General features: G+C 45.3%; 2 protein-coding genes across 2 annotated transcripts; one reads left to right on the top strand and one right to left on the bottom strand.

The window, feature by feature from the left end:
• Positions 1-132: 132 nt before the first annotated feature.
• LOC311115197 (GATOR2 complex protein WDR59-like) lies at positions 133-6,174 on the bottom strand (the record flags this gene model as incomplete). Its single annotated transcript, XM_084190395.1, has 5 exons — positions 6,117-6,174; positions 3,207-3,256; positions 2,033-2,168; positions 397-482; positions 133-213 (listed from the first exon to the last, which is right to left on the bottom strand). Coding segments are annotated over exons 1-5 (407 nt in total), but the record flags the coding sequence as incomplete, so codon positions are not given.
• Positions 6,175-6,287: 113 nt separating this feature from the next.
• Positions 6,288-12,216, top strand: LOC311115201 (RNA-binding protein NOB1-like). The gene is made up of 9 exons (XM_084190402.1): positions 6,288-6,361; positions 6,588-6,720; positions 6,903-7,036; positions 7,843-7,914; positions 8,238-8,387; positions 9,379-9,747; positions 10,051-10,148; positions 10,309-10,453; positions 11,684-12,216. Exons 1-9 carry the CDS (start codon positions 6,293-6,295, stop codon positions 11,945-11,947), a joined length of 1,434 nt encoding a protein of 477 aa, XP_084046528.1. The 5' UTR covers positions 6,288-6,292; the 3' UTR covers positions 11,948-12,216.
• Positions 12,217-12,279: the final 63 nt, after the last annotated feature.

Below are 12,279 nucleotides of genomic sequence, written 5' to 3'. Positions count from 1 at the left end.
AGACAGAGAGAGAGAGAGAGAGACAGAGAGAGAGAGAGAGACAGAGAGAGAGAGAGAGAGACAGAGAGAGAGAGAGACAGAGAGAGAGAGAGAGAGAGAGAGAGGTGTTTATAGTAAAGTGGTATATCCTACCTGGTGTCCCAGATACAGATGTAGGTGTCTACAGAGCTGGTGACCAGATACTCTGGTTCAAACCAGGACCAGTCCAAGTCACTGTAGGATACGAACACAGTCAGTGACCTGGCAACATAGATGCTACAGTACATAACCAGAAACATCAGGCTGGGGCCCAAATAGCACCCTATCCCCTATATAGGGCACTCCATTTGACCAGGGCCCTCTATAGGGAATAGGGTGCATGTTGGGCCCCAGCCTAGAGCATCTCCTCTGTGTTACCTGATGACTCGTGTGTGTCCCTGCAGGGACGCGTGGACTTCCCCACAGCCATCCCGCCATGTGTACAGGTCCACCCGCTGGTTACTCTGCAAACACAAAACCCACAGTGCCTACTGAGCAGAGACTGAATGTTATGGTGCCACCACGTGGGCAGTGATGTCTGCTAAATGACTCTCTGGATAAGAGCGTCTGCTAAATGACTCTCTGGATAAGAGCGTCTGCTAAATGACTCTCTGGATAAGAGCGTCTGCTAAATGACTCTCTGGATAAGAGCGTCTGCTAAATGACTCTCTGGATAAGAGCGTCTGCTAAATGACTCTCTGGATAAGAGCGTCTGCTAAATGACTCTCTGGATAAGAGCGTCTGCTAAATGACTCTCTGGATAAGAGCGTCTGCTAAATGATTCTCTGGATAAGAGCGTCTGCTAAATGACTCTCTGGATAAGAGCGTCTGCTAAATGACTCTCTGGATAAGAGCGTCTGCTAAATGACTCTCTGGATAAGAGCGTCTGCTAAATGACTCTCTGGATAAGAGCGTCTGCTAAATGACTCTCTGGATAAGAGCGTCTGCTAAATGACTCTCTGGATAAGAGCGTCTGCTAAATGACTCTCTGGATAAGAGCGTCTGCTAAATGACTCTCTGGATAAGAGCGTCTGCTAAATGACTCTCTGGATAAGAGCGTCTGCTAAATGACTCTCTGGATAAGAGCGTCTGCTAAATGACTCTCTGGATAAGAGCGTCTGCTAAATGACTCTCTGGATAAGAGCGTCTGCTAAATGACTCTCTGGATAAGAGCGTCTGCTAAATGACTCTCTGGATAAGAGCGTCTGCTAAATGATTCTCTGGATAAGAGCGTCTGCTAAATGACTCTCTGGATAAGAGCGTCTGCTAAATGACTCTCTGGATAAGAGCGTCTGCTAAATGACTCTCTGGATAAGAGCGTCTGCTAAATGACTCTCTGGATAAGAGCGTCTGCTAAATGACTCTCTGGATAAGAGCGTCTGCTAAATGACTCTCTGGATAAGAGCGTCTGCTAAATGACTCTCTGGATAAGAGCGTCTGCTAAATGACTCTCTGGATAAGAGCGTCTGCTAAATGACTCTCTGGATAAGAGCGTCTGCTAAATGACTCTCTGGATAAGAGCGTCTGCTAAATGATTCTCTGGATAAGAGCGTCTGCTAAATGACTCTCTGGATAAGAGCGTCTGCTAAATGACTCTCTGGATAAGAGCGTCTGCTAAATGACTCTCTGGATAAGAGCGTCTGCTAAATGACTCTCTGGATAAGAGCGTCTGCTAAATGACTCTCTGGATAAGAGCGTCTGCTAAATGACTCTCTGGATAAGAGCGTCTGCTAAATGACTCTCTGGATAAGAGCGTCTGCTAAATGACTCTCTGGATAAGAGCGTCTGCTAAATGACTCTCTGGATAAGAGCGTCTGCTAAATGTCTCTCTGGATAAGAGCGTCTGCTAAATGACTCTCTGGATAAGAGCGTCTGCTAAATGATTCTCTGGATAAGAGCGTCTGCTAAATCACTCAAATATAAAAAGTAAATGTAAAACGATAGAAAAAAGTATATTTAAGGCAATTTGATGAATTGTTAATGTTATTGTTGCCGTTTTAACAGAGTTACTCACAGAGGCAGCGAAGACGTGGGACTCCGCCTTGTGAGGGTTCCACTGAACAGTCCCCACGTCCCACTTGCTCGGTCTGCCAATCTTCCTGGGCGCTTCAGAAGGAGTCTCCAGGTTCACCACATACAGAAACCTCCGTCTACAGGAGGGGAGATGCAACACACAGGATATTACCACCTCCCATCCATTTAAGATACAACACACAGGATATTACCACCTCCCATCCATTTAAGATACAACACACAGGATATTACCACCTCCCATCCATTTAAGATACAACACACAGGATATTACCACCTCCCATCCATTTAAGATACAACACACAGGATATTACCACCTCCCATCCATTTCAATCTGATTCATCAACAAATACACAACTAACATCGTAATAATAATAATAATATGCCATTTAGCAGACGCTTTTATCCAAAGCGACTTACAGTCATGCGTGCATACATTTGGGTGGTCCTGGGGATCGAACCCACTACCCTGGCGTTACAAGCGCCGTGCTCTACCAGCTGAGCTACAGAGGACCACCATCGTGACATGACACTGTTGCCTTATGGCCTGATAGATGTTGACTGAGGCGGAGCTACAGTGATGTTGACTGAGGCGGAGCTACAGTGATGTTGACTGAGGCAGAGCTACAGTGATGTTGACTGAGGGAGAGCTACAGTGATGTTGACTGAGGCGGAGCTACAGTGATGTTGACTGAGGCGGAGCTACAGTGATGTTGACTGAGGCGGAGCTACAGTGATGTTGACTGAGGCGGAGCTACAGTGATGTTGACTGAGGCGGAGCTACAGTGATGTTGACTGAGGCAGAGCTACAGTGATGTGGACTGAGGCGGAGCTACAGTGATGTTGACTGAGAGAGAGCTACAGTGATGTTGACTGAGGCGGAGCTACAGTGATGTTGACTGAGGCAGAGCTACAGTGATGTTGACTGAGGCGGAGCTACAGTGATGTTGACTGAGGCAGAGCTACAGTGATGTTGACTGAGGCGGAGCTACAGTGATGTTGACTGAGGCGGAGCTACAGTGATGTTGACTGAGGCGGAGCTACAGTGATGTTGACTGAGACAGAGCTACAGTGAATCAACAGCCTCAGCTGGTAAGGAATGTCAGTGTGTGGTGATGGTGCTGTAACCTGTGGTAAAGAGCTGGACTGGTACCCACCCAGACAGCACAGCATGTCGACCCAGACAGTCCACGGACATAGCAGTGGCCTGAAAAGATAACAACCAACAAGCATATTATTATTTGTTAGGGGGTAGATCAGCTTAATATTGCAGAAAGATTGTAGCTTCCATTAATGTAATTGTTCGCATCAATTCCAATCCCCCATGTTTATATATATATTTTTAAATATACAGTACCAGTCAAAGGTTTGGACACACCTCCTCATTCAAGGGTTTTTCTTTATTTTTACTATTTTCTACATTGCAGAATAATAGTAAAGACATCAAAACTATGAAATAAAACATACGGAATCACGTAGTAACCAAAAAAGTGGTTAAACAAATCAAAATCTATTTTATATTTGAGATTCTTCAAATAGCCACCCTTTGCCTTGATGACAGCTTTGCACACTCTTGGCATTCTCTCAACCAGCTTCATGAGGTAGTCACCTGGAAAGCATTTCAATTAACAGGTGTGCCTTCTTAAAATATAATTTGTGGAATGTCTTTCCTTCTTAATGCTTTTGAGCCAATCAGTTGTGTTGTGACAAGGTAGGGGGGGTATACAGAAGATAGCTCTATTTGGTAAAAGACCAATTCCATAGTATGGCAAGAACAGCTCAAATAAGCAAAGAAACGACAGTCCATCATTACTTTAAGACATGAAGGTCAGTCAATACAGAACATTTCAAGAACTTTGAAAGTTTCTTCAAGTGCAGTCACAAAAACCATCAAGCGCTATGATGAAACTGGCTCTCATGAGGACCGCCACAGGAATGGAAGACCCAGAGTTACCTCTGCTGCAGAGGATCAGTTCATTAGAGTTACCAGACTCAGAAATTGCAGCCCAAATAAATGCTTCACCGGGTTCAAGTAACAGACACATCTCAACATCAACTGTTCAGAGAAAACTGTGTGAATCAGGCCTTCATGGTCGAATTGCTGCAAAGAAACCACTACTAAAGGACACCAATAAGAAGAAGAGACTTGCTTAGGCCAAGAAACACGAGCAATGAACATTAGATCGGTGGAAATGTGTCTTTTGGTCTGGAGTCCAAATTTGAGATTTTTTGTTCCAACCGTTGTGGCTTTGTGAGACACGGTGTGGGTGAACGGATGATCTCCGCATGTGTATTTCCCACCGTAAAGCATGGAGGAGGAGGTGTTATGGTGTGGGGGTGCTTTGCTGGTGACACTGTCTGTGATTTATTTAGAATTCAAGGCACACTTAACCAGCATGGCTACCACAGCATTCTGCAGCGATTCGCCATCCCATCTGGTTTGGGCTTAGTGGGACTATCATTTGTTTTTCAACAGGACAATGACCCAACACACCTCCAGGCTGTGTAAGGGCTATTTTACCAAGAAGGAGAGTGATGGAGTGCTGCATCAGATGACCTGGCCTCCACAATCCCCCGACCTCAACCCAATTGAGATGGTTTGGGATGAGTTGGACGGCAGAGTGAAGGAAAAGCAGCCAACAATTGCTCAGCATATGTGGGAACTCCTTCAAGACTGTTGGAAAAGCATTCCAGGTGAAGCTGGTTGAGAGAATGCCAAGAGTGTGCAAAGCTGCCATCAAGGCAAACGGTGGCTATTTGAAGAATCTCAAATACAAAATATATTTTGATTTGTTTAACACTTTTTTGGTTACTACATGATTCCATATGTGTTATTTCATAGTTTTGATGTCTTCACTATTATTCTACAATGTAGAAAATAGTAAAAAATAAAGAAAAACCCTGGAATGAGGAGGTGTGTCCAAACTTTTGACTGGTACTGTATATATACACACACACATACATACATATCTTTTAAAAATATATTTTCCTTTATTATTTTCCGCTAACCCTACCACTCCTCCCCTAATTGGAGTAAACTAATGAACAACAACACTTAGGCTTCTACTTCCAGCATATACACACTATATACATTTTATGGACATAATCTATTTTACAATAGTTATATTTTATTTGTTTTTAGTCCTGCCCTTCCTCTACCCTCAACCTCTCCCATCTATTTCTGATGTAATAATAATATATAATAATAATAAGCCATTTAGCAGACGCTTCTATCCAAAGCGACTTACAGTCATGCGTGCATACATTTTTGTTTGTGTATGGGTGGTCCCGGGGATCGAACCCACTACCCTGGCGTTACAAGCGCCGTGCTCTACCAGCTGAGCTACAGAGGACCACAAATGTCAATTCAGTTTGATTTCTATTTGCCATATATTTTTAACTGTGCTGTTTCACAAAAGTTCTGAAGCTTTCTATTTTCATAGTTTCTACAGATTGTAAATTAAAGATAAATAGTTTTGCTAAAAGTATTATTATACTATTGATCGATTGACTATGACTTTTCTAATCACCCAGTACTGCTATATGCAGCGTTAGCTCCAGGTACATTTTGCAATTCTTCAGCCATTCCTGGACCTGTGACCAAAAAGTATTATTATGAAGTAATATTTATGGTTAGTTTCCAAGTCAGTGAAGATCATGTGAGCATCATGCAGAGGGCCAGTAAGATGGGACCATTCAGCCAGCAGCATCTGAGTCAGCAGTGCAGCACGTTTGGTTTTTTATTTGTTTTCATGCAAAGTATTGCTGCGAGAACTTGTGCATGGATCAATGTCTGTAAACTGGATATGTGGGATCTAGTGCATTTGACCTGATGAAACAAAACTCCCAACAGTCCTGCAACTGAGTGGGACATCTTTGAACTGTGACACTTTTAGGGAACTTACTCCCTCACTACTCACAAAGATAACAACTACCACTTTTTCACTAGGGACAGTATGACATCACCACAGACAGAAGAGCAAAGTTATAAATATCTTTGGCAACACATGTTGCATTAGCTAGCTACATCTCACAACTCTCATTTAAAGCCTGTTTTACTAAAGTACCTGTGCATCTCGGAATTCCACCACCACATTCTCACTACTCCAGCGAGCCGCCATCTTCCTCTGCCCCAACAACATCAACCAGACCTTCAACGATGCCCCGAGTCTCAAATCACGGACAACGCGATAACTACTTTCTGTCTTCTGATTGGTTGATGATGTGGCCATAGCTATCCAAGATGGCTGCTACCATGGTGGAACATGTTGTCGCAGATGCAGGAGCGTTTTTGAAGAAAGCACCTCTTCAGGTGAGGTTAAAACTTCGTCACATAACAGTAGCGATGTTCTTCAGTAGTTACATCACCCAAGGATCATGCAAATAATTTTTTTTGCACAAACTGCGTGGTTGATGTCAGGTCTGGCTATCTAGTTAACGTGGTTCATCCTGTTTAAATGGCCACATGAATATCATGTACCTGCGTATATTATGATTTTGACATTGCTATATATCTATATATTTTTTTTATATTCTAGGAAATCGGGAAGAATATCTACACCCTGAAGGATGTAGTCGAGGAAATTAGAGACAAGCCAACCCGGAGGAGCCTGTCTGTTCTACCATATCAACTCAACTTCAGAGAACCAAACCCTGAGTACATCAGATTAGGTAGCTAAGGTTTTTAAAATGACACATTTGGTCCGTTTTGGTTGTTAATTTGTTGTTGTACTGGGTATTTGTTTTGTAGACACTCGGCCTCTCCAACATCACTTCTTTAGCTGTTGATGTTTCTAAACATATTTCCCAGAATTGTGATGATGATGGTACTGAATGTTGTGGTCTGTTTTCAGTGACCGAGTTCTCCAAGAAGACCGGAGACTACCCCAGCCTCTCTGCCACAGACATCAAGGTGTTGGCTCTGACCTACCAGTTGGAGAGGGAAAACGTTGGGACTGACCACCTGAAGAAAGAACCTGAGGTCAAGGTAAGACGGGGATCGATGAGATGGGACCCCAAATGGCAGCCTATTCCCTTTGTACACTATATATAGGGAATAGGGTGCCATTCTCTGGTCTAAAGTAGCGCACTATATAGGGAATAGGGTGCCATTCTCTGGTCTAAAGTAGCGCACTATATAGGGAATAGGGTGCCATTCTCTGGTCTAAAGTAGCGCACTATATAGGGAATAGGGTGCCATTCTCTGGTCTAAAGTAGTGCACTATATAGGGAATAGGGTGCCATTCTCTGGTCTAAAGTAGCGCACTATATAGGGAATAGGGTGCCATTCTCTGGTCTAAAGTAGTGCACTATATAGGGAATAGGGTGCCATTCTCTGGTCTAAAGTAGTGCACTATATAGGGAATAGGGTACCATTCTCTGGTCTAAAGTAGTGCACTATATAGGGAATAGGGTGCCATTCTCTGGTCTAAAGTAGCGCACTATATAGGGAATAGGGTGCCATTCTCTGGTCTAAAGTAGTGCACTATATAGGGAATAGGGTGCCATTCTCTGGTCTAAAGTAGTGCACTATATAGGGAATAGGGTGCCATTCTCTGGTCTAAAGTAGCGCACTATATAGGGAATAGGGTGCCATTCTCTGGTCTAAAGTAGCGCACTATATAGGGAATAGGGTGCCATTCTCTGGTCTAAAGTAGTGCACTATATAGGGAATAGGGTGCCATTCCATTTGGGACACGGCCAGGTGAAAGGGGCTAGTTATCGCACAGAACCTGAGTATGTAAGTGTTTCAATGGATCCACACCACAGCGTTGACATGTAGTCTGATGTCAGGTCCGGGTATGCAGTACAAGGAGACATCCAGAGGCTCCTGTTGGCGTGGCAGGGTTCCACTTTCCCTCAAAGGTACGGTACAAAGAATGACATGAAATCAACTCTATTGTTAACCACAGTACTGATCCATAGTACTGATCCACAGTACTGATCCATAGTACTGATCCATAGTACTGATCCATAGTACTGATCCACAGTACTGATCCACAGTACCGATCCACAGTACTGATCCATAGTACTGATCCACAGTACTGATCCATATGCATGTTGAGATGTTAATAAAACAACCTAAAAGGCGAACATCTAGAATAACCATGTGAATGGGAACCATATGGGAAGATCGTAGTACAAATCAACCACTTCTGTCATAGTAAGATGTGTCCCTCATGGTCCAGAGGCCAGCTGATGGGTTGTTCAGTGGCAGACCGACGGCAGCGGCACAGACACAGCACAGCTATAACCCTCCAGAGATCGGAGAGTACAACAGCTTCCAGTTCTGGAGGAATCCTCTGCCCTGCTTCCACGTGGACCTGCTGGAACTATTGGTGAGTAGAACACATACTTTTTATTTTTTATTTTATTTAACCTTTATTTAACTAGGCAAGTCAGTTAAGAACTAATTCTTATTTACAATGACGGCCTACCAAAAGGCCTCCTGCGGGGACGGGGCTGGGATTATATATATATATATATATATATATATATATATATATAGAACCAAACACACATCACAACAAGAAACACCACAACACTACATAAAGAGAGACACCACAACACTACATAAAGAGAGACGCCACAACACTACATAAAGAGAGACGCCACAACACTACATAAAGAGAGACGCCACAACACTACATAAAGAGAGACGCCACAACACTACATAAAGAGAGACGCCACAACACTACATAAAGAGAGACGCCACAACACTACATAAAGAGATACGCCACAACACTACATAAAGAGAGACGCCACAACACTACATAAAGAGAGACCTAAGACAACAACATAGCATGGCAGCAACACATGACAACATAGCATGGTAGCAACTCAACATGACAACATGGCAGCAGCACAACATGGCAGCAGCACAACATGGTACAAACATTATTGGGCTCAGACAACAGCACAAAGGGCAAGAAGGTAGAGACAACAATACGTCACGCGAAGCAGCCACAACTGTCAGTAAGAGTGTCCATGATTGAGTCTTTGAATGAAGAGATGGTGACCTCTGACCTGCTGGAGCTCGTGGGGAGTGCAACACGGACTACCTCTGCTCTGACCCTCAGCCACATAGTATCCTCTGAGCAACATGTCATCATGGTTCATGTCCTACTGCAGTTGTTGTGATCGAACCAAGTGATGGAAACGTTCATACATTGGACAGATTGACACAGTCGTCAAAGAGGGATTCACAATGAACCCCTCCCCTCTCCCCCCCCTCCCCCCCCCCTCCCTCTCCCCCCCCCCCCCCCCCCCCCCCCCCTCCCCTCCCCCCCTCCCCTCCCCTCCCCCCCTCTCCCCTCCCCTCCCCCCCAGAACATTGAGGACCTCTCAGTATCAAACAGCAGTGGAGCAGCAGACACCGTCCACACAGAACCTGAGACTGGGACCGGGTCAGAGGATGAGGACCTCTCAGTATCAAACAGCAGTGGAGCAGCAGACACCGTCCACACAGAACCTGAGACTGGGACCGGGTCAGAGGAACACAAACACTCAGAGAGTCATTCAGAGGAGCACGGCAGTGGGTCGGAGGAGGAGGACGAAGATGAGGAGGAAGATGAGGAGGAAGATGGCGGTGGTTGGATCACTCCTAGCAACATTAAACAGGTCCAGATGGAGACGGGGATCTGGGCGTCGCCTGCGGACGTTAAAGTGGGATGTCTCACCACTGACTTCGCTATGCAGGTACTGTCTGGGGCCCAAATGGCACCCTATCCCCTATATAGTGCACTAATTTTAACCAGGGCCCTTAGGTAGTGTAAAAGTAGTGCACTATATAGGGAATTGGGGTGCCATTTGGGACGTAACATGAAGATTCTGGTTAAATTAACTCGAATAGTTCAGCAAACTGTCATCTTATCTATGTAACTCTCCCTGAGTGGTAATAGTTGATGCTGTTATTTAAAGTTGATTAAATTCTGTTGATAAGACCCATTTAGATATACATTCAGAATCATGCAGTTGGTCAACTGTTTGATTGTTCAACAGAACGTCCTGATTCAGATTGGACTCCATGTCCTCTCTGTGAATGGGATGCTCATCAAGCAGGCCAGGAATTACATCCTGCGATGCCACGCCTGTTTCAAGTGAGTACCTCTTATCAGTAAAAGGCCCACCAAAAACGACCCATTGTCACAAGTACAGGTTTTGTAATTAGACAACTTGAAATATTAGGAAATGTTTACTCAACCTTTGTCTCAAGAAGCTTAATTAAACTGATAGTATCACATGTTATATTTGTTTTAGGACCACAACGAACATGAATAAGGTTTTCTGTACACACTGTGGCAACAAAACACTGAAGAAGATCGCAGTGACGGTCAGTGAGGACGGAAGCATGCAGATGCATTTCTCTAAGAACCCCAAAGTGCTTAACCCCAAGGGGAAGAGGGTAAGGGGGTGAAGAGGGTAAGGGGGTGAAACCCACACTACAACCAAACCTTCAACTGGGGGAGGAAACTCCTCTTACAGAATGATTCAGGATTTCTTCAGATAATGACATTTGTTGTATCAAATGTGCAGCTTCTACACATGTTGCAAACTAGCTTCTACACATGTTGCAAACTAGCTTCTACACGTTGTTGTTGACTGGACGTAGTACTAGAGGGAGGAGCTGACTGGAGGGAGGAGCTGACTGGAGGTAGTATTAGAGGGAGGAGCTGACTGGAGGGAGGAGCTGACTGGAGGGAGGAGCTGACTGGAGGTAGTACTAGAGGGAGGAGCTGACTGGAGGGAGGAGCTGACTGGAGGTAGTACTAGAGGGAGGAGCTGACTGGAGGGAGGAGCTGACTGGAGGTAGTACTAGAGGGAGGAGCTGACTGGAGGGAGGAGCTGACTGGAGGGAGGAGCTGACTGGAGGTAGTATTAGAGGGAGGAGCTGACTGGAGGGAGTATTAGAGGGAGGAGCTAACTGGAGGTAGTACTAGGAGGAGGAGCTGACTGGAGGGAGGAGCTGACTGGAGGGAGGAGCTGACTGGAGGGAGGAGCTGACTGGAGGGAGGAGCTGACTGGAGGTAGTATTAGAGGGAGGAGCTGACTGGAGGGAGTATGAGGGAGGAGCTAACTGGAGGTAGTACTAGGAGGAGGAGCTGACTGGAGGGAGGAGCTGACTGGAGGTAGTATTAGAGGGAGGAGCTGACTGGAGGTAGTATTAGAGGGAGGAGCTGACTGGAGGTAGTATTAGAGGGAGGAGCTGACTGGAGGTAGTATTAGAGGGAGGAGCTGACTGGAGGTAGTACTAGGAGGAGGAGCTGACTGGAGGTAGTACTAGAGGGAGGAGCTAACTGGAGGTAGTATTAGAGGGAGGAGCTGACTGGAGGGAGGAGCTGACTGGAGGTAGTATTAGAGGGAGGAGCTAACTGGAGGTAGTATTAGAGGGAGGAGCTGACTGGAGGGAGGAGCTGACTGGAGGGAGGAGCTGACTGGAGGTAGTATTAGAGGGAGGAGCTAACTGGAGGTAGTATTAGAGGGAGGAGCTAACTGGAGGTAGTACTAGAGGGAGGAGCTGACTGGAGGTAGTATTAGAGGGAGGAGCTAACTGGAGGTAGTACTAGAGGGAGGAGCTGACTGGAGGGAGGAGCTGACTGGAGGGAGGAGCTAATGTACACTCTGTTCCCCGTAGTACTCCCTGCCCCTGCCACAAGGGGGCAAACACGCCAGCAACCCCCACCTGGTGGAGGACCAGCGTTTCCCCCAGCAGCGTGTGTCCCGTAAGGCTCGCCAGAAGACTGACGTCTTTAACCCGGACTACCTGGACGGGGGCAGTTCCCCTTTCTCTGATCACGACATATACAGCCGCTCTGCCAACCTGCACATCACAGACGGAGCAGGCGGAGGGGGTCGGAGACGGGCAAACCCCAACGCTGCCCGCAAGAAGAAATGTTGAGGCTGTCTGTTTCTACACACCAAGTTCCAATAAAGAGAATTCCAGCAACTGAACTGTGAAGATAGCTGAATTTAATACTGCAGTTTTGTATGAATGACACAATCTTTTTTTTAAGGAAAACTTTATTAATTCCATGTTCGAACGAAATGTTATACAGTAACTCAACTACCAAGTTTGTAAAAGCCATAAAAGGTATTTGCACTTTCAAGGCTTGTGCATGTAACCTGCTCTGACATTTTGATACCCCTTAATTAAAACTTTAAACAGAGTTCAAGGGTGCAACTTCTGTTTTGGATATATTTTAATAATCAACATCATCCATTTGACATGTA

This window comes from Coregonus lavaretus (assembly GCF_964263955.1).
Source record: "Coregonus lavaretus genome assembly, contig: HAP1_SCAFFOLD_1798, whole genome shotgun sequence".
In the NCBI taxonomy this organism is placed as follows: Eukaryota; Metazoa; Chordata; class Actinopteri; order Salmoniformes; family Salmonidae; genus Coregonus; species Coregonus lavaretus.
Note: the sequence above shows the minus strand (reverse complement) of the source record. Positions and strands in the feature narration are given on the sequence as shown.